Source organism: Salvelinus sp. IW2-2015, linkage group LG8 (assembly GCF_002910315.2).
Source record: "Salvelinus sp. IW2-2015 linkage group LG8, ASM291031v2, whole genome shotgun sequence".
Classification (NCBI taxonomy): Eukaryota; Metazoa; Chordata; class Actinopteri; order Salmoniformes; family Salmonidae; genus Salvelinus; species Salvelinus sp. IW2-2015.
This window is the reverse complement of record NC_036848.1, coordinates 8948410-8968464: the sequence shown is the minus strand read 5'-3', so window position 1 is coordinate 8968464 and position 20055 is coordinate 8948410. Positions and strand designations below refer to the sequence as shown.

General features: G+C 44.2%; 2 protein-coding genes across 2 annotated transcripts in view; both read left to right on the top strand.

The window, feature by feature from the left end:
• The window catches only part of LOC111967363 (lysine-specific demethylase 3B), a 29777-nt gene extending 25918 nt beyond the window's left edge, over positions 1 to 3859 (top strand). The window contains 3 exon segments of the mRNA XM_023992313.2: positions 2194 to 2370; positions 2661 to 2795; positions 3028 to 3859. Of these exon segments, the coding sequence (XP_023848081.2) occupies positions 2194 to 2370; positions 2661 to 2795; positions 3028 to 3108 (393 nt within the window). The 3' untranslated portion in view covers positions 3109 to 3859.
• A 3944-nt stretch (positions 3860 to 7803) lies between these two features.
• Positions 7804 to 20055, top strand: part of LOC111967362 (receptor expression-enhancing protein 2) — a 32194-nt gene continuing 19942 nt past the window's right edge. Inside the window, exons 1-3 of the mRNA XM_023992312.3 lie at positions 7804 to 8317; positions 10803 to 10875; positions 15582 to 15658. Coding sequence (XP_023848080.1) covers positions 8286 to 8317; positions 10803 to 10875; positions 15582 to 15658 — 182 coding nt within the window. The 5' untranslated portion in view covers positions 7804 to 8285. The remainder of the gene's footprint in view (positions 8318 to 10802; positions 10876 to 15581; positions 15659 to 20055) is intronic.

The following is a 20055-nucleotide window of genomic DNA, read 5'->3' as shown; positions in this document are numbered from 1 at the left end:
CTGCTTATTGAGACAGCACGGCCCGCTAGTCGAAAAAGTAGTGCAGACTACAGTGCAGGCCAAGCCGAGCCACATCATGGGCTACACATAGTTTCACGAGCAAGACCATAGTGATACCACATAGCGTAGGCTTGTCCCAAGGTAATTCATTATGTGATGCTTAGCACGAACGCAGTACTACACATGTGCGGACAGGTGGCTACTGAACTCCTGCGGTCATGATCTAGCAACAGTCGCGATCTGTCACGTGTCAAGGAGACACAAAGTCCGTGCACAGCCACCTGTGATAGCATACGTGTACAGGTTATGGAATTCACTCTGAGGTGAGTGGCGTGTACAGCACACTGTGAGAAACTCTATAAGGGGACCTTGCGTCGAGGTGAGTGAACACATATATAAGCCATGGTGTGTGAAAAAGTGTTTTTGAAAGTGTGAGAGGTGTCGTGACAGAGAGAACGTGTGTGTGTGTGTGTGTGTGTGTGTGTGTGTGTGTGTGTGTGTGTGTGTGTGTTGTGTGTGTGTGAGAGAGAAGCAAGAGTATAAATATTATACAGCAAAGGAAAACCACAAGTTACCCTCTGTCCCCATGTAACCATTAAACAACCCAAAACGTCTCAATCCTCCGCTGTTACGTCGAGTGTTTCCCCTAGTACCCACCTGGGAGCCCGGCGGGAATGAAGACTGCGTCTCCAGGAACTGTACGATGGCCCAGCCTGCACACCATACTCCTCATACAGCCTCCTGCGCAGCACCCCATCCAGGTACCAGCTCTGGTCGTGGATAGGGTCATGGTCCGGCGGGTTCTCCTGGCCCTGCTCCTCGCCCACCTGACACATTCAGAGGGGGGGGGGGGGGACGCTAATGGTAAAGCATAGTGACACTAATGGTAAAGGATATTATAAACTGGTGGGTTCGAGCCCTGAATGGAGATTGGTTGACAGCAGTGGTATATCAGAACGACGTAACCACAGGTATGACAAAACAATTTTTTACTGCTCTAATTACATTGGTAACCAGTTTATAATAGCAATAAGGCACCTTGAGGGTTTGGAATATATGCCAATATACCACAGCTAAAGGCTGTGGCTAAGAACAGCCCTTAGCCGTATATTGGCCATATATCACATCTCCTCGGCCTTATTGCTTAAGTAACATGCTATGGTATATCAGAGACAATGTGTATCCTAAATGGCACCCTATTCCCTATATCAGGGCTCTCCAACCATCCTGTAGGTTCACACTAACCCTGTTCCTGTAGAGCTAGCCTCCTGTAGGTTTATATTCCAACCCTGTTCCTGGAGAGTTACCCTACTGTAGGTTTATATTCCAACCCTGTTCCTGGAGAGTTACCCTACTGTAGGTTTATATTCCAACCCTGTTCCTGGAGAGTTACCCTACTGTAGGTTATATTCCAACCCTGTTCCTGGAGAGTTACCCTACTGTAGGTTTATATTCCAACCCTGTTCTAGAGTTACCCTACTGTAGGTTTATATTTCAACCCTGTTCCTGGAGAGTTACCCTACTGTAGGTTTATATTCCAACCCTGTTCCTGGAGAGTTACCCTACTGTAGAGTTATATTCCAACCCTGTTCCTGGAGAGTTACCCTACTGTAGGTTTATACTCCAACCCTGTTCCTGGAGAGTTACCCTACTGTAACCTACAGTAGGGTAACTCTCCAGGAACAGGGTTGGAATATAAACCTACAGTAGGGTAACTCTCCAGGAACAGGGTTGGAATATAAACCTACAGGAGGCTAGCTCTACAGGAACAGGGTTAGTGTGAACCTACAGGATGGTTGGAGAGCCCTGATATAGGGAATAGGGTGCCATTTAGGATACACATTGTCTCTCTGATATACCATAGCATGTTACTTAAGCAATAAGGCCCGAGGAGATGTGATATATGGCCAATATACGGCTAAGGGCTGTTCTTAGCCACAGCCTTTAGCTGTGGTATATTGGCATATATTCCAAACCCTCAAGGTGCCTTATTGCTATTATAAACTGGTTACCAATGTAATTAGAGCAGTAAAAATATGTTTTGTCATACCTGTGGTATACGTTCTGATATACCACTGCTGTCAACCAATCTCCATTCAGGGCTCGAACCACCCAGTTTATAATATCCTTTACCATTAGTGTCACTATGCTTTACCATTAGCGTCCCCCCCCCCCCCCCCCTGAATGTGTCAGGTGGGCGAGGAGCAGGGCCAGGAGAACCCGCCGGACCATGACCCTATCCACGACCAGAGCTGGTACCTGGATGGGGTGCTGCGCAGGAGGCTGTATGAGGAGTATGGTGTGCAGGGCTGGGCCATCGTACAGTTCCTGGGAGACGCAGTCTTCATTCCCGCCGGGGCTCCCCACCAGGTGGGTACTAGGGGAAACACTGGACGTAACAGCGGAGGTTTGATTGAGACGTTTTGGGTTGTTTAATGGTTACATGGGGACAGAGGGTACACTTGTGGTTTTCCTTTTGCTGTATAATATTTATACTCTTGCTTCTCTCTCACACACACACACACACACACACACACACACACACACACACACACACACACACACACACACACACACGTTCTCTCTGTCACGACACCTCTCACACTTTCAAAAACACATTTTTCACACACTCCCCTCTTGTCTCCTGGCTGTCCCCCCAGGTCCATAACCTGTACAGCTGTATCAAGGTGGCGGAGGACTTTGTGTCTCCTGAGCACGTGAAGCACTGTTTCAGACTGACCCAGGAGTTCAGACACCTGTCCACCACACACTCCAACCACGAAGACAAGCTGCAGGTACACTTCGGCCGCCTCCTAAATGGCACCCTATTCACTATGTAGTGCACTAGTTTTGACCCTGGTCAAAAGTAGAGCACTTATAACTATGACTCCACTATAGTATAGGCCAATTATTTGAGAGAACGAATAAAGGATTGAATCGATCAGTCAGCTAAACAATCAGTAACATATTGTGGTACAATTGTAATTCTGACGGGATTTGATGGTAATTTTGATCTCTGTTCTCTAGGTGAAGAACATCATCTACCATGCCGTAAAGGACGCTGTGGGGACACTGAGGGCCCACGAACCCAAGCTAGCACGCTCTTAGTGCCCTCCACACACACACACACACACACACACACACAATCTGCAGTGATAGAGTAGAGGTGTCGGTGTGCAGAAAGAGGGGCGGTGATGTGCTCACACAACTGTTATTTTTGTTGTGGGGGGGGTCTATAGTCATTGCTGTTATGACACGCTCTACACGACTTAGTTGTTTTCCAATTTACTTCTGATCAACTCTGTATTTAAGGTCAGAGTGGGTCCTGTTTGTGTGTGGAAGAGAAGGGGAGCATGTGATGTGAGCTGACCTGCAGTTAGTGAGGGGGTTCAGCTTCTGTGTAGCGTCTGACTAAATGTGAGCACTGGGCTGTTATTTTTTTGCGATAACTGTTCACCTGTTTTTGTAGATTTTTTTTATTTTTTATCTGTTTCCCTTCCACCTTCARTGGTGGAATTGGGACGTTTGAAAGAAACAAGCATTGAAGGAAACTCGACCAAAAGGTTGTATTTTTTTGTTGTCTTTCTTTTCAATTAAAAGCAAGGACTTTTTTTGGGGGGGGGGTAATTCAAATTGTCTTTGAATGCTTGACAGAGTGGCTTAGAGAAACGTCTCCATTGGTTTGGTCACTTTTGTTGTCCTAAGGTTTGAATAGATTAACTGCAGACTTCAAAACGTTGTACAAGAATCACGATTCCAACTGAACAGAAACAACTGGCCGTTAAGTGTATCAATATATATATTAATGATATTAGCAGTCTGTTTTGATTTTTCAAAATAAAGTTTACAAAAAATACAATTGATTGGTGTGTCCTCTTAATTTCAGCAGATTCATGCAACTGTTTATTGTTGTCATTTATTGCTGAACACCAGCTGTGAACATGTCTTCACATCGTAATGCTTATGGATCAATAGCACATGCACTTCAGACCAGCTTAAACAAAAAGGGTATCAGGTGCTCGACTGAGGGACTTAAATCTAAAAATATTACTTACACTATCCAGGAATATAAAGAAAAAGGAGAGCTTGTTTCTGCATTGATCTGATAAGTTTATTATTATGTTTCGGTGTAATCGCCTTCATCAGGGCCTTCGATAGGAAAGGGTGGGAGGCATCTATAAGCCTATAGCCTCAAGGGAATGTCCCACTCGCCATGTCAATAATAGCAATTTGTAAACAATACATCCATATAAGTCAACATGATTTACCCCACCCACTGAGCACAAGACCACTGAGGAAAAACCATTTAACCAAAAAGACATTAGTCTTTTGCTCATAGGCCATGTTTTTATGCCTCCTCACTATCATCTGCCTGATTCTGAATTAAAGGGGCTGCATGGTCAATCTGACTTCTGCATTGGTCGTGCAGCATTTACGATGATACAGCCTCTGCAGAAGTCAGGGCATTCATACTTATTGCGCTTCGCGGAGCAGCGCAGAGCTATCGCCAAGGAAGTGAGTATGCGTTTCATACAGGACCTCCCGCCCCCACCTAMTGTCAACCAATCATGTCAATGCGGAACTATACACAGCCCTCCGCATAGTTAGAAAATTTGGGAGGCACACAGCGGTGCACAATTGTGTCACACCCTCCATATGGAGCCTCCGACCACATTTTTGGATCAAGCATAAATTGTTTTTTAGAAAGTGGATGGCAGAAACAGGGCAGGCAGAGGCTCTTGTACCCTCCCACTGAAGTCTCTATTCCTGGAGAACAAGACATTGCATAATGGAAAATCTAGTATTTTCACATGCAAATAATGTGGTCCTAATTAATTGACCAAACCCTGAACAGCTGTTTTGTATCACATAGAATATGATTTAACAGAATCAGTTACAGAGATTATTAAATGTTGAACTCAATCCCCTAAAGAACAAAATACATATTACCCTGCCATATTATTAGGAGGGAATGAGTGAAGACAGACAGAAGCTGTGGCTGCTGCCTTGTGCCTGCCAATCATATTTGTATTTACACTAGATGACTATTAGGGGGCGCTGTGTTGAAGCCAGCGTGCCTCCAACCTGGCACCCCACTGCTGTTGTAAAAATGTTTTTGGAAGCTATCGAAATGTATTAAAGTCTACATTTGTTTTTGCCACATTTATTATACTGAACAAAAATATAAACGCAACATGCAATAATTTCAAAGATTTCACTGAGTTACAGTTTATATAAGAAATCAGTCAAATGAAAAATTCATTAGGCCCTAATCTATGTATTTCTCCTGACTGGGCAGGGGTGCAGCTATGGGTGGGCCTTGGAGAGCATAGGCCCACCCACTGGGGAGCTAGGCCCAGCCAATCAATTAGTTTTTCCCCACAAAAGGGCTTTTTTACAGACAAATACCCCTCAGCACCCCCCTTCAGATGATCCCGCAGGTGAAGAAGCTGGATGTGGAGGTCCTGGGCTGGTGTGGTTACGTGGTCTGCGGTTGTGAGGCCAGTTGGACGTACTGCCAAATTCTCTAAAACGGCATTGGAGGCAGCTTATGGTAGAGAAATTCAAATGTAATTATCTGGCAACAGCTCTGGTGGACATTCCTGCAGTCAGCATGCCCTCAAGTTGAGACATCTGTGGCATTGTGTTGTGTGACAAAACTGCACATTTTAAAGTGGCCTTTTATTGTCCCCAGCACAAGGTGCACATGTGTCATGATCATGCTGTTTAATCAGCTTCTTGATATGCCGCACCTGTTAGGTGGATGGATTATCTTGGCAAAGGAGAAATGCTCACTAAAAAGGGATGTAAACACATTTGTGCACAACATTTTAGAGAAATAAGCATTTTGTGCTTATAGAAAATGTCTGTGATTTTTATTTAGTTAAGCTCACAAAACATGGGACCAACCCTTTACATGTTGCGTTTATATTTTTGTTCAGTGTATATTACAGACACCTTAATGCATACTTTTAAATTATGTGAGCTAAACATAAACATTTAAAATTCAAATATTTAAAAACATTTTCCTTAAAGTATATATTTTTTATATTACTAATGTTACTGTCTCCAACACAGCAAAAAATATAAACATGTAATTTTGTTCTTGAAGCATTTAATTGAAATACTGTAAAATTCCATTTATTCCTAGAGTACCACAGCAGAGTACCCTAGCGTTCAAACAGGGAAATGGTTCCAATCGTTTTTCCCATAGGGGATTTTAGAAATATGTAAAATAAGTGCTGTGTTTTGTGTAGGCTTACCCTGGTGTGACGTTTTGATAAACGTGTAAATCTCTCAAGGACAAGGTGACTTTCATCAATATATTTGTCTGTATTTAGCCTCCCCAAAAATGAAACGTTAATGTGGCTATGATAAAGAACTACACATGCTATGATGATCTGGGCGAGACTTCTGAATCAAGATAAATGTAAGAATCTCTGGATCACAGGAAGCTACTGAGGGGAGGATGGCTCATAATAATGGCTGGAATGGAGTAAATGGAATGGCATCAAACATGGAAACCATTTGTTTGATGTGTTGGATACCCTTCCATTTATTCCATTCCAGACATTACTATGAGCCTGTCATCCCCAATTAAGGTGCCACCAGCCGCCTGTGCTCTGGATTAACTATCTAATGTTAACTAAATGTAGTAATGAATACATTGGCTACATTCTTTAAATTGACAATTCTGTGAACCTTGTGCACGTTTTAAATTGACACAATATATGTTAGCAAAGGTGTCAGCAAGAGATGAAGGTTTCCAGGAGCTTGCAGGGATTTGTAGTTTTGCATGATACCTACTTTGATGCTAATTAGCATTTTCAAAATCTGAGAGTAAATAGATTTGAATATTGATAGTCACCTTGTCTGAGAGCGATTTACATGGTTATCAAAACATCACACCAGGGTAAGCCTACACGAAACACAGACCTTATTTTAAGTGTTTCTAAAATCCCCTATGGCAAAAATGAATAATGGAAAAACGATTGGAACCATTTCCCTGTTTGACCGATAGGTTTTATAGGTATTATGACACCTCCACTGTTGGGCTCTATGGAGGACTTCTCCTACTGGTGACTGCCAATATGGTCGACCCATGACTTTAAAGCCTCTCAGTGGCCAATACAAAACTTCAGCATCCCAGGGTTTATATACATCATTGGTGCCTACACACAGTATCAAGCACTGTCTGGGACATCAGTGCATCTGACATTTCACTATACAGAGCCTTTTGGTCTTGTCTGCATAGCTACACGAATTAATTAAACTCCTAGTTATAGGACCAATTGAATTGTGGCAGTAACCAGTTGCCTTCTCTGCGGGGTAGACAAAACAGGGTGGACGTGCCCCGTTAAGAGAAAGAGGAATTCCAGTGATTTGAATACAGCGGATTCAAAATCACAATAGTAGTAATGGGAAGTTCGGCTCTTTTTAATGACTCTGATCATTTCAACTCGTTCAGTCAAAAGAAAGAATCTTTCGACTCATTTCGTTAATTTGAGTCAGTAATGCCCAGAGCACGCAGGACCGCCTACCCGCGAACAATGAACTGAAAACTTGAAATAGTCATGATTCTACAAGCCTCTCGTTTCACCCAAGGGCTTATTGCAGCTGTCATGTGACTGAGACTTTRAAAAGCGTTCTTTAAACAWTGAACATTTGTTGATTGCTAGACACACAAATAAGATGTTTTCTTGATACATTTGAAACGAGGTCTAGTTGTGGCCGCAACCGGACGACTCTTGGCAGAATGCATTGCTTGACTGCCTTGATGATAATCACAATATCGTTCGTGAACTGCAGCACCCCAAACGATTCGTTCTTAAATTGGAGTTTGATGAGCAGAGTATGTTTTGGTTCTACATCATAACAAATTAATTGCATTCATTATTGCACTATGGGTCAATTATCAGTTCTAAACATGTATTTTTWTYTTCTATGCTGTCTGCTGCGAGATAGACAGTTGATCGGTGCGTGTATTAATCCTGCTAGAATTCATTGCGGCCAGCAGGTCAAATAAACGACTAAAATGAACGAGTCACTCAAATAGAATTATGACTCAAGTCAGTAAAAAGAGTCGTTCAAAAAGAACGAATCGTTCGCGAGCTGCACATCACCACACAGTAGCCTAGCTACCTGTCAGTAAAATATAGGACTTCAGAACAGCAACAGAACAGCAGCAGGCACTCGCATCACAACAACACGGTCGTTGGCAGAGGAATGGGGGGTAGYTAGCTAGTTAGATTTCCGAGAATAAGGAAAAGCTCAMTACAATCAAGATGGTGTCGTGGATTATCTCCAGGATGGTAGTGTGAGTATGGACTCGGCAGCGTCAGTTTGTTGTATTCGCTCTTGCCAGRCCACATCGCTTTCTACAGCTGCATATACTAACTACTGCTGCCATGGCTTGTGCCCAGATCGTGCGCGGCCAGTTATCTTGATAGCCAGAATGACAGCGAACCTGCTAATTTGCTTGCAATTGAATTGTCGTTGTTGGTTTATAGCCCATGGTGCTGAAATGGGTATGTTGACCACTGGTGTTTCCCAAAGAACGTTTTGTAGGCAAAGAGCAACACCGTTACCAGTGCGAACGTTGGCTAGCTAGGTAGTTAGCTCACATGATAACGCTGCTAGCCAAGTGAAGGTGGAATTAATTAGCTAGCTAACAAGCTTGCTTATGCCATCGAATGAAGCCAATTTGTCAATTCATATAGTGGTTGTTATTCTAAGTCAGTAAAACAAAATGCTCTAGTCTTGAATATTGCTAATCACGCATGGTGGATAGTGCATTTTTAGTAAGGTTTGCTTGATCATCAAAACACAAGGCAGAAACTGCATTGCTAGCATGACACTGACATCCAGAGAAATCATTGATGCTCTTTCATTCCCACTGAGTGTCACCTGGACCGATAACGTCAAGAATTTGATTTTCATGATGTTATTTATGAAACGTGTCGACAAGGGTGCTGTTTGATAAGGGGTGATACCCAAGAGGGAGGCACAGATGTAATTTGATGTTGTAATGAGCCAGTTAGGATAGGCCTACCTGTACCCTGACAGCTAGATTAGAGTCAACAGCTGTTAATACAGTTGAGTCATACACACACAGAGTCATTACCCTACAAACCCCCAGAATATATCTTGCAGTTATCAGCTCTTTGTGTTTGTTAGTCCAGTGTTGTATTCAGGTGGTAGGATTTGTGTGGGCAGTTTCTGTCAAACAATGTTTTGTTTTCATGTCATCAGTAGCAATTGTCATCTTGGCATAGAATGAGAGCCACAACTTTAATAGTTTTATAGTTACCTAAATCTCAGATGTAAAGAGCGGAGCCTGCCTGCTATTTTTTAAATGCACAGGTTGTGCTGAATAGATGTCATTGATGTAGCTGATTTTGCATTGGGTTACGTAACCAATAACATCTGAGCCAACCGTTACTTTAGTGTAGAGGGTTTAAGGCTCATTGTGTGGCAGGTAATCATGTGTTAGAGACCAAACAAACATGATTGAATGGTCCTGTAACATGATGATGCTTATCCCAGGGATTGGCCAACCCTGTCTTTATCTTTGTGTACTAGTATGAAAGTCACTGTCATACTCATTCGGTATATATGTTAGCATAAACTCTGTGTTGCTGGGCTTGTAAAAACTGAATTGGACACTACAAGCCAAAGTGCCCAACAACAGGATGGCTATTCATTTCCACTTAATCGGGCTGTATAATTACAGTCGATAGGTCTAATCACAGAAGAGTTGGGAATCTGAGCCTGCTCAGTGCTTGGTAGCCATTTCTTCTGTGTCTCCTTGAGTGCATTGAACAGTATGGAGTTGAGATATGGGACAGCGCAGAGAGGAGTCTGGGAGTAAGAGAGAGAGACWTTGGGCGCCTGCTGTGGGAGTCTGAACCTTGCCTCTGGCCTGCCACGCGTCTCCTCTTACTGGACAGCTACAGCGCAGAGTAGAGCAAAGCAGCCCTGGCAGCATGACTGGGCAAATCACAGACAGACAAAGACCCAGACAGACGCACAGACTCTGTGCACACGAGAAACTCACAGATAGAACAAGGRAAACCCATAGCGGGAAATATTTCCACAGACTAAGCCCGAGAGGTGAGAAAATGTGGACAGAAAGGTGGAATACATGAACCTAGAGTGGCAGAAATGCCCATAGCCTTCACATGGGTGTGTGGCAGATGGGCAGAAAGGTAGCAGGCGTGGTCCTCCAGCTCTCCCCTCCCTCAGCATTCAGTTTCCTGTCACATCAGCAGTAATCGCCATGCAGCCGGGCTGACAGGACAGAGTGCGATGTGTGTGTGACTGTGGATTTTATTACCATGTGTGTTGCAGACAGATTCACAAACGGTGGCCTGCCGTTATCCTTGTGTGATTGGTCCATCTATCAGTAGCAGAAGCGTTTTCCATTCTTTTCCAATCTTCTGCTTCCTGAACTGATTATTTGTTTCAACAAACCACTGCCCTTTGTCTAAATGTAACCATCTGTTATTGCAATAGAGCGGGTCAGGTGCCCTAACTAGGCTAACCTAGAGTGATATTTTGAGAACTGCCCAGAATATGGCCTACTTTCCCTCAAAGCAACCTATTTATGTTGACTCTGGGAGGTCATGGGTTTAAGACTGGAGTCAGGTGTTAGGCCACATTTTACTGGATACATATTGAAACAGAGGGAAACATTTGGTCAGTGTTACTACCCTGAGGTCATGTTGCCCGGGTGATGWTGTTTACTGTACCTAAACCCCTAGCCTCTGACTCATTCCTCTCTGACTCTCCTCTTTCTTCAGCCTGGCCTTCGGGACCCTCTACCCGGCCTACTCCTCATACAAGGCCGTCAAGACAAAGAATGTGAAGGAATATGTGAGTTTTGTACTTGAATACTATACCTCTATTGTTGCAGTGTATTAGTATGTCTTTACAACATCTTCAGTGATGGGCTAAATATTTTAAGTATCTTGTAGTTATTTCATATATTCATATTGAGATAATACAATGGACAAAGTTATGGTTTTAAAATGGCTTTCACCCTCCAATGCGCTGCAGCCAGTTTCCATTGTTTCTGAGGATGAGAGAGCAGTTTAAACACGTTTAAACAGTATCTGTTTAAAATGGGAGCCTCCCAGCTTACCTCATTCCTGTTAGGGAGCAGAGGGATGAGAAAGAGGAGGGGTGGTAGAGGAGGAGTGGAACTCTGTGTTCTGGCCTTCTGCCTAGCTCCGCCAAGCTCTCTCGTCTCCTGAGCCTTCTCCCTCTGGTTGCTATGGAACTCCCCCCCCCTCAATATTTGAGCTGGGGCACATGCAGACAGAGAGAGGAAGGGATAGATCAAGAGGGAGAAGAGATACAGAGGAATTTTTTCCCCCTCGCTATCCTTTTCTCTTTTCTGTAATGGTTTAACAGTAGAAATAGCTATTTATATAACATCACACATTTGACCTGTGCTGTGTACCTACAGTACATTCAGAAAGTATTCAAACCCCTTGACTTTAACCACATTTTGTTACGTTACAGCCTTATTCTAAAATAGATTAAATAAAAACATTTCCTCATCAATCTACACACAATACCCCATAATGACAAAGTGAAAACAGGTTTTTAGAAATGTTTGCAAATGTATAAAAAAACATAAGTATTCAGACCCTTTGCTATGAGACTCGAAATTGAGCTTAGGTGCATCCTGTTTCCACTGATCATCCTTGAGATGTTTCTAAAACTTGATTGGAGTCCACCTGTGGTAAATTCAATTGATTGGACATGATTTGGAAAGGCACACAACTGTCTATATAAGGTCCCACAGTTGAAAGTGCATGTCAGAGCAGAAACCAAGCCATGAGCTCAAAGGAATTGTCTGTAGAGCTCCGAGACAGGATTGTGTCGAGGCACAGATCTGGGGAAGGGTACCAAAAAATGTCTGCAGCATTGAAGGTCCCCAAGAACACAGTCGCCTCCATCATTCATAAATGGAAGAAGTTTGGAACCACCAAGACTCTTTTTAGAGCTGGCCGCCCGTCAAAACTGTACAATCAGCGGAGAAGGGCCTTGGTTTGGGAGGTGACCAAGAACCCGATGGTCAATCTGACAGAGCTCCAGAGTTCTTCTGTGGAGATGGGAGAACCTTCCAGAAGGACAACCATCTCTGCAGCACTCCACCAATCAGGCCTTTATGGCAGAGTGGCCAGACGGAAGCCACTCCTCAGGATTAGGGTTGCAAAGGGTYGGAAATTTTCCATGGGGAATTTTGCTTAAATTCATCAAAGTTTTGCGAGCTTATAAAACAGTGAAACTTTTTTGTGGGATACACATAAGGCAATTCTAGGTCTTGTGGCATATTTTGGTTAAACTATCCACAATTCAATGGAATTGTAACCTTTTGCATGCACAGTGCATTCTTCCATCACATGTACAGCTCTCAAGATCTTGCACACTAATGAGATGCTATTGAGCCCACACTACTACACTGTCTGAGCCAAGGACTACATGCTTTCTGGTAAGTTTTGATTACAATACTGGGTGGGGTGAATATATTTTGTATGACATGCATGATTTTTTGTTTAACTAGTAAATCGTAGCCTACAGCAAAGTGTGTTTTAAATCATTTCTAACTTGTTAACAATTTCTGCTAGTTAGTTTTTGCTACCATGTCGGTTTTAGCTTGCTTGAGCCTGCTAACTGAGTGTTAATTCACCTGTTTCCATACGTTTCATTTTAAAACATTTATCTTACAAAGGAGTTGTTTAATCTAACTGCTTAACTATTTATCTGTACATGGAATTGTATTTTTTACTCATTTGTTTCTATTCTTTACARGAAAAGTCCCTCTACTTCTATTCGAGGTGAATATGATGAATCACACACCTTATCGATAGCAGCAGCTCATGGTCCTCCTGGAATCAGAAGTTTTTTGACTCAATGGAGGAACATAGTCAGAGAAATGCTCGAGCTGTGTATGCAACTGGTTCACCTCTGATGCTCACAGGCAATGTGTATTGGAAGAGATTTCTGAATGTTCTTCACCCAGCATACACCCATATAACCAGACATGCTTTATCTTCTCATTTGCTGGATGCAGAGTTCAAAAGAGTTCAAGTGAAGGTCAAGCAAATCATAGAGAAAGCAGACTGTATTGCAATCATCTCTGATGGGTGGTCGAATGTTTGTGGGCAACTACATCAACGCCACCCCTCAACCAGTATTCTACAAGAGCACAGACACAAGGGACAACAGACACACCGGTCTCTACATTGCAGATGAGCTGAAGGCAGTCATCAATGACCTTGGACCACAGAAGGTATTTGCACTGATGACAGAAAATGCTGCGAACATGAAGGCTGCTGGTCTAAAGTGGAGGAGTCCTACCCTCACATCACACCCATTGGCTGTGCTGCTCATGCATTGAATCTGCTCCTCAAGGACATCATGGCACTGAAAACAATGGATACACTCTACAAGAGAGCCAAGGAAATGGTTAGGTATGTGAAGGGCCATCAAGTAATGGCAGCAATCAACCTCACCAAGCAAAGTGAGAAGAATAAGAGCACCACATTAAAGCGGCCCAGCAACAACCGTTGGGGTGGTGCTGTCATCCTCCTGGATGATGTAWTTTGGGAGAGGGTGGTAAGCAGCCTGAAACTTCTGAAACCTATAGCAGCAGCCATTGCACGGATTGAGAGAGGCAATGCCATCCTGTCTGATGTTCAGACTCTGCTTGCAGGTAAAGAGAAGAAATCTGCACTGCCCTGCCCACTTCACTGTTGCGCCAAGCAGAGGAAACTGCAGTTCTGAAATACATCAAAAAGCCTGAAGCCCATACACACCACAGCGTACATGTTGGACCCCAAGTATGCTGGCAAGAGCATCCTGTCTGGTGCAGAGCTCAACAAGGCCTATGGTGTCATCACTACCGAGCCTCGCCACCTTGGCCTGGATGWGGGCAAGATTCTTGGTAGTCTGGTGAAGTACACTTCCAAGCAAGGGCTTTGGGATGGAGATGCAAAATTGCAGTCGTGCCAACATATCTCATCAGCCACCTGGTGGAAGGGACTTTGTGGATCTGAGGCTCTTTCCCCTGTTGCCTCCATCATCCTCCAAATCCCACCAACATCAGCCGCCTCAGAGTGCAACTGATCCTTGTTTGGGAACACACACACCAAAGCACGCAACAGGCTGACCAATGCAAGGGTTAAAAAATTGGTGGCCATCTGGGCAARTTTGAGGCTTTTTGAGCCTGACAACGAGCCATCCTCAACAAGGTTGGAAAGTGACAGTGAAGATGAGGCTTCAGAGTCTGATGTTCAAGAGGTGGACATTGAGGAGGTCCAGGGAGAAGACATGGAAGCCTGAGAGGAAGACAACCAAATCTTTAGTTTCTATCATTTTACAGATGTATGTTGAAAACGTTTTTGGGAGATGCGATGGATCATTGGGGATCATTCAATATTCCCTTTTGTTGTTCAGTGAAATCATCCCATGTGATGAGTCAACTCATTTAATTAAAGATAAATTCGTAACTAAATTGTTTTTTAAATTTATATTGGAAAGATTTAATCATTTGCAATTGTCTACTTATGATAAGGGGAAAGTTTGTTTTTSTGTCCATATGATATTGTAAGTATATCCAATACAAAAAACATCTACATTTAAATGGTATTAATATTAATTTGCATATATTCCCACGGAATGTTTCCACCTCTGAATMTTYCYCAAAATGTGCAACCCTAGTCAGGATYGATGGAAAGATGAACGGAGCAAAGTACAGAGAGATCCTTGATGAAAACTTGGTCCAGGGTGCTCAGTACCTCAGACTGGGGTGAAGGTTCACCTTCYAACAGGACAACGATCCTAAGCACACATCAAAGACAATGCAGGAGTGGCTTTRGGACAAGTCTCTGAATGTCCTTGAGTGGTCCAGCCAGAGCCCGGACTTGAACCCGATCGAGACTTKAAAATAGCTGTGCAGCGACGCTCCCCATCCAACCTGACAGAGCTTGAGAGGATTTGCAGAGAAAAATTWGAGAACCTCCAARTACTGGTGTGCAAAGCTTGTARCGTCATACCCAAGAAGACTCRAGRCTGTAATCGCTGCCAAAGGTGCTTCAACAARGTACYGAGTAAAGGGTCTGAGTACTTATGTAAATATATTTTAATTTAACATTCTAAAAATCTGTTTTTGCTTTGTYATTATGGGGTATTGTGTGTAGATTGATGAGGAAAAATAAACATTTAATCMATTTTAGAATAAGGCTGTAACGTAACMAAATGTGGAAAAGGTCTGAATACTTTCCGAATGCRCTGTATGACATTAAAATGTGACTCATCCTCTCAGCCTATTCAATGCATTCCCTAGCTGGGTTTAGAGCTTTATATTTTTCATATGCCGATATATTTAGATGAGATGTTTTCACTCTGTCAGTGTGACATTTTAGGATTCATCCACATCATCTTACTATTTATATTGCAGTAGTTGTTCATACACTCTCCGTCCTTTGTTTGGAAGTGACTGCTTACTGTAGGCTATGCTTTGGTCTATATGTGATGCTCTCTCCCATCTATATCCTGTGTGTGTCCAGGTGAAATGGATGATGTACTGGATAGTGTTTGCGTTATTCACGACGGTGGAGACCCTCACAGACTTGTTCATGTCCTGGTGAGTGACGTGGGTCATCTCTGACCACTGCCCTATAGCCATTTTAGAACAATAGCCCCTAGGACCATCCATATGAAAAACAATATACACTACATGGCCAAAAGTGGACAGCCCTTCAAATGAGTGGTTTCGGCTATTTCAGCCACACCCGTTGCTGACAGGTGTATAAAATCGAGCACACAGCCATGCAATCTCCATAGACAAACATTGGCAGTACTGAAGACCTCAGTGACTTTCAACGTGGCACCGTCATCAGATGCCACCTTATAAGTCAGTTTGTCAAATTTCGGCCTTGCTAGAGCTGCTGAAGCTGCCCCGGTCAACTGTAAGTGCTGTTATTGTGAMATGGAGCAACACCGGCTCAGCCGCGAAGTGGTAGGCCACACAAGCTCACAGAACGGGACTGCCGAGTGCTGAAGCGCATAGCGTGTAAAAAATGCCAACACTCACTACTGATTTCCAAACTGCCTCTGGAAGCAACATCAGCACAAGATCTGTTCGTCGGGAACGTCATGAAATGGGTTTCCGTGGCCGAGCAGCCACACACAAGCCTAAGATCACCATGCGCAATGCCAAGTGTCGGCTGGAGTGGTGTAAAGCTCGCCACCATTGGACTCTGGAGCAGTGGAAACACATTCTCTGGAGTGATGAATCACGCTTCACCATCTGGCAGTCCGACGGATGAATCTGGGTTTGGCGGATGCCAGGAGAATGCTATCTGCCCGCATGCAAAGTGCCAACTGTTAAGATTGGTGGAGGAGGAGTAATGGTCTGGGGCTGTTTTTCATTGTTCGGGCTAGGCCCCTTAGTTCCAGTGAAGGGAAATCTTAATGCTACAGCATACAATGACATTCTAGACGATTCTGTACTTCCAACTTTGTGGCAACTGTTTTGGGAAGGCCCTTTCCTGTTTCAGCATGTAAATGGCCCGTGCACAAAGCGAGGTCCATACAGAAATGGTTTGTCGAGAGCGGTGTGGAATAACTTGACTGACCTGCACAGAGCCCTGACCTCAACCCCATCGAACACCTTTGTGATGAATTGGAACGCCGACTGCGAGTAAGGCCTAATTGCCCAACGTCAGTGCCCAACCTCACTAATGCTCTTGTGGCTGAATGGAAGCAAGTCCCTGCAGCAATGTTCCAACATCTACTGGACAGCCTTCACAGAAGAGTGGAGGCTGTTATAGCAGCAAAAGGGGGACCAACTCCATATTAATGCCCACGGTTTTAGAATGAGATGTTCGATGAACCTAATTTTATATATACACTGCTCAAAAAAATAAAGGGAACACTAAAATAACACATCCTAGATCTGAATGAATGAAATATTCTTATTAAATACTTTTTTCTTTACATAGTTGAATGTGCTGACAACAAAATCACACAAAAATTATCAATGGAAATCAAATTTATCAACCCATGGAGGTCTGGATTTGGAGTCACACTCAAAATTAAAGTGGAAAACCACACTACAGGCTGATCCAACTTTGATGTAATGTCCTTAAAACAAGTCAAAATGAGGCTCAGTAGTGTGTGTGTGGCCTCCACGTGCCTGTATGACCTACCTACAACGCCTGGGCATGCTCCTGATGAGATGGCGGATGGTCTCCTGAGGGATCTCCTCCCAGACCTGGACTAAAGCATCCGCCAACTCCTGGACAGTCTGTGGTGCAACGTGGCGTTGGTGGATGGAGCGAGACATGATGTCCCAGATGTGCTCAATTGGATTCAGGTCTGGGGAACGGGCGGGCCAGTCCATAGCATCAATGCCTTCCTCTTGCAGGAACTGCTGACACACTCAAGCCACATGAGGTCTAGCATTGTCTTGCATTAGGAGGAACCCAGGGCCAACCGCACCAGCATACGGTCTCACAAGGGGTCTGAGGATCTCATCTCGGTACCTAATGGCAGCCAGGCTACCTCTGGCGAGCACATGGCGGCCCCCCAAAGAAATGCCACCCCACACCATGACTGACCCACCACCAAACCGGTCATGCTGGAGGATGTTGCAGGCAGCAGAACGTTCTCCACGCCGTCTCCAGACTCTGTCACGTCTGTCACATGTGCTCAGTGTGAACCTGCTTTCATCTGTGAAGAGCACAGGGCGCCAGTGGCGAATTTGCCAATCTTGGTGTTCTCTGGCAAATGCCAAACGTCCTGCACGGTGTTGGGCTGTAAGCACAACCCCCACCTGTGGACGTCGGGCTCTCATACCACCGTCATGGAGTCTGTTTCTGACCGTTTGAGCAGACACATGCACATTTGTGGCCTGCTGGAGGTCATTTTGCAGGGCTCTGGCAGTGCTCCTCCTGCTCCTCCTTGCACAAAGGCGGAGGTAGCGGTCCTGCTGCTGGGTTGTTGCCCTCCTACGGCCTCCTCCACGTCTCCTGATGTACTGGCCTGTCTCCTGGTAGCGCCTCCATGCTCTGGACACTACGCTGACAGACACAGCAAACCTTCTTGCCACAGCTCGCATTGATGTGCCATCCTGGATGAGCTGCACTACCTGAGCCACTTGTGTGGGTTGTAGACTCCGTCTCATGCTACCACTAGAGTGAAAGCACTGCCAGCATTCAAAAGTGACCAAAACATCAGCCAGGAAGCATAGGAACTGAGAAGTGGTCTGTGGTCACCACCTGCAGAACCACTCCTTTATTGGGGGTGTCTTGCTAATTGCCTATAATTTCCACCTGTTGTCTATTCCATTTGCACAACAGCATGTGAAATTTATTGTCAATCAGTGTTGCTTACTAAGTGGACAGTTTGATTTCACGGAAGTGTGATTGACTTGGAGTTACATTGTGTTGTTTAAGTGTTCCCTTTATTTTTTTGAGCAGTGTGTATGTGTATATATATATATATATAAAAAGTATACCCCTTATTCTCCCCAATTTCATGGTATCCAAATGGTAGTTACAATCTTGTCCCATCGCTGAAACTCCCGTACGGATTCGGGAGAGGCAAAGGTCGAGAGCTGTGCGTCCTCCAAAACCCAACCAAGCCGCACTGCTTCTTGACACACTGCTCACTTAACCCGGAAGCCAGCCGCACCAATGTGTCGGGGGAAACACTATACACCGGGCGACCGTGTCAGCGTGCATTACGCCCGGCCCCCCACAGGAGTTGCTAGTGCGCGGTGGGACAAGAACATCCCTGCCGGCCAACCCCTCCGCCTAACCTGGAGGACGCTGGACCAATTGTGCGGCGCCCAATGGATTTCCTGGTCGGGGCCGGCTGCGACAGAGCCTGGATTCGAACCACGATCTCTAGTGGCACAGCTAGCTGCATTGCAACACCACTGCACCACTCGGGAGGCCCTGTTCGACGAACCTTTGGTCATGTAGTGTATATTTACAGTACCAGTCAAAAGTTTGGACACACCTACTCATTCAAGGGTTAATTTTTTTTTWAAATTGTCTACATTGTAGAATAATAGTTAAGACATCAAAACTATGAAATAACACATGGAATCATGTAGTTACCAAAATGTGTTCAACAAATCAAAATAGATTTTATATTTTGAGATTCTTCAAAGTAGCCACCCTTGTCATTGATGACAGCTTTGCACACTCTTTGCATTCTCTCAACCAGCTTGATGAGGAATGCTTTTCCAACAGTCTTGAAGGAGTTCCCACATATCCTGAGCATTTGTTGGCTGCTTTTCCTTCACTCTACAGTCCAACTCATCCCAAACCATCTCACTTGGGTTGAGGTAGGGTGATTGTGGAGGCCAGGTCATCTGATGCATCACTCCATCATTCTTCTTGGTCATATAGCTCTTACACAGCCTGGAGGTGTGTTTTGGGTCATTGTCCTGTTGAAAAACTAATTATAATCCCACTAAGCGCAAACCAGATGGGATGGCCATGCTGGTTAAGTGTGCCTTGAATTATAAATAAATCACTGACAGTGTCACCAGCTAAACACCATCACAGCTCCTTCTCCATGCTTAACGGTGGGAACCGCTCATGTGGAGATCATCCGTTCAGCTACTCTGCATCTCACAAAGACATGGCAGTTGGAACCAAAAATCTCACATTTGAACTAATCAGACCAAAGGACCGATTTCCACCATTCTAATGTCCATTGCTTGGGTTTCTTGGCCCAAGCAAGTCTCTTCTTCATATTGGTGTCCTTTAGTAGTGGTTTCTTTGCAGCAATTCGACCACGAAGGCCTGATTTCACAGTCTCCTCTGAACAGTTGATGTTGAGATGTATCTGTTACTTGAACTCTGTGAAGCATTATTTGGGCTGCAATTTCTGAGGCTGATAACTCTAATGAACTTATCCTCTGCAGCAGAGGTAACTCTGGATCATCATTTCCTGTGGCGGTCCTCATGAGAGCCAGTTTCATCATACCGCTTGATGGTTTTGCTACTGTACTTGAAGAAACTT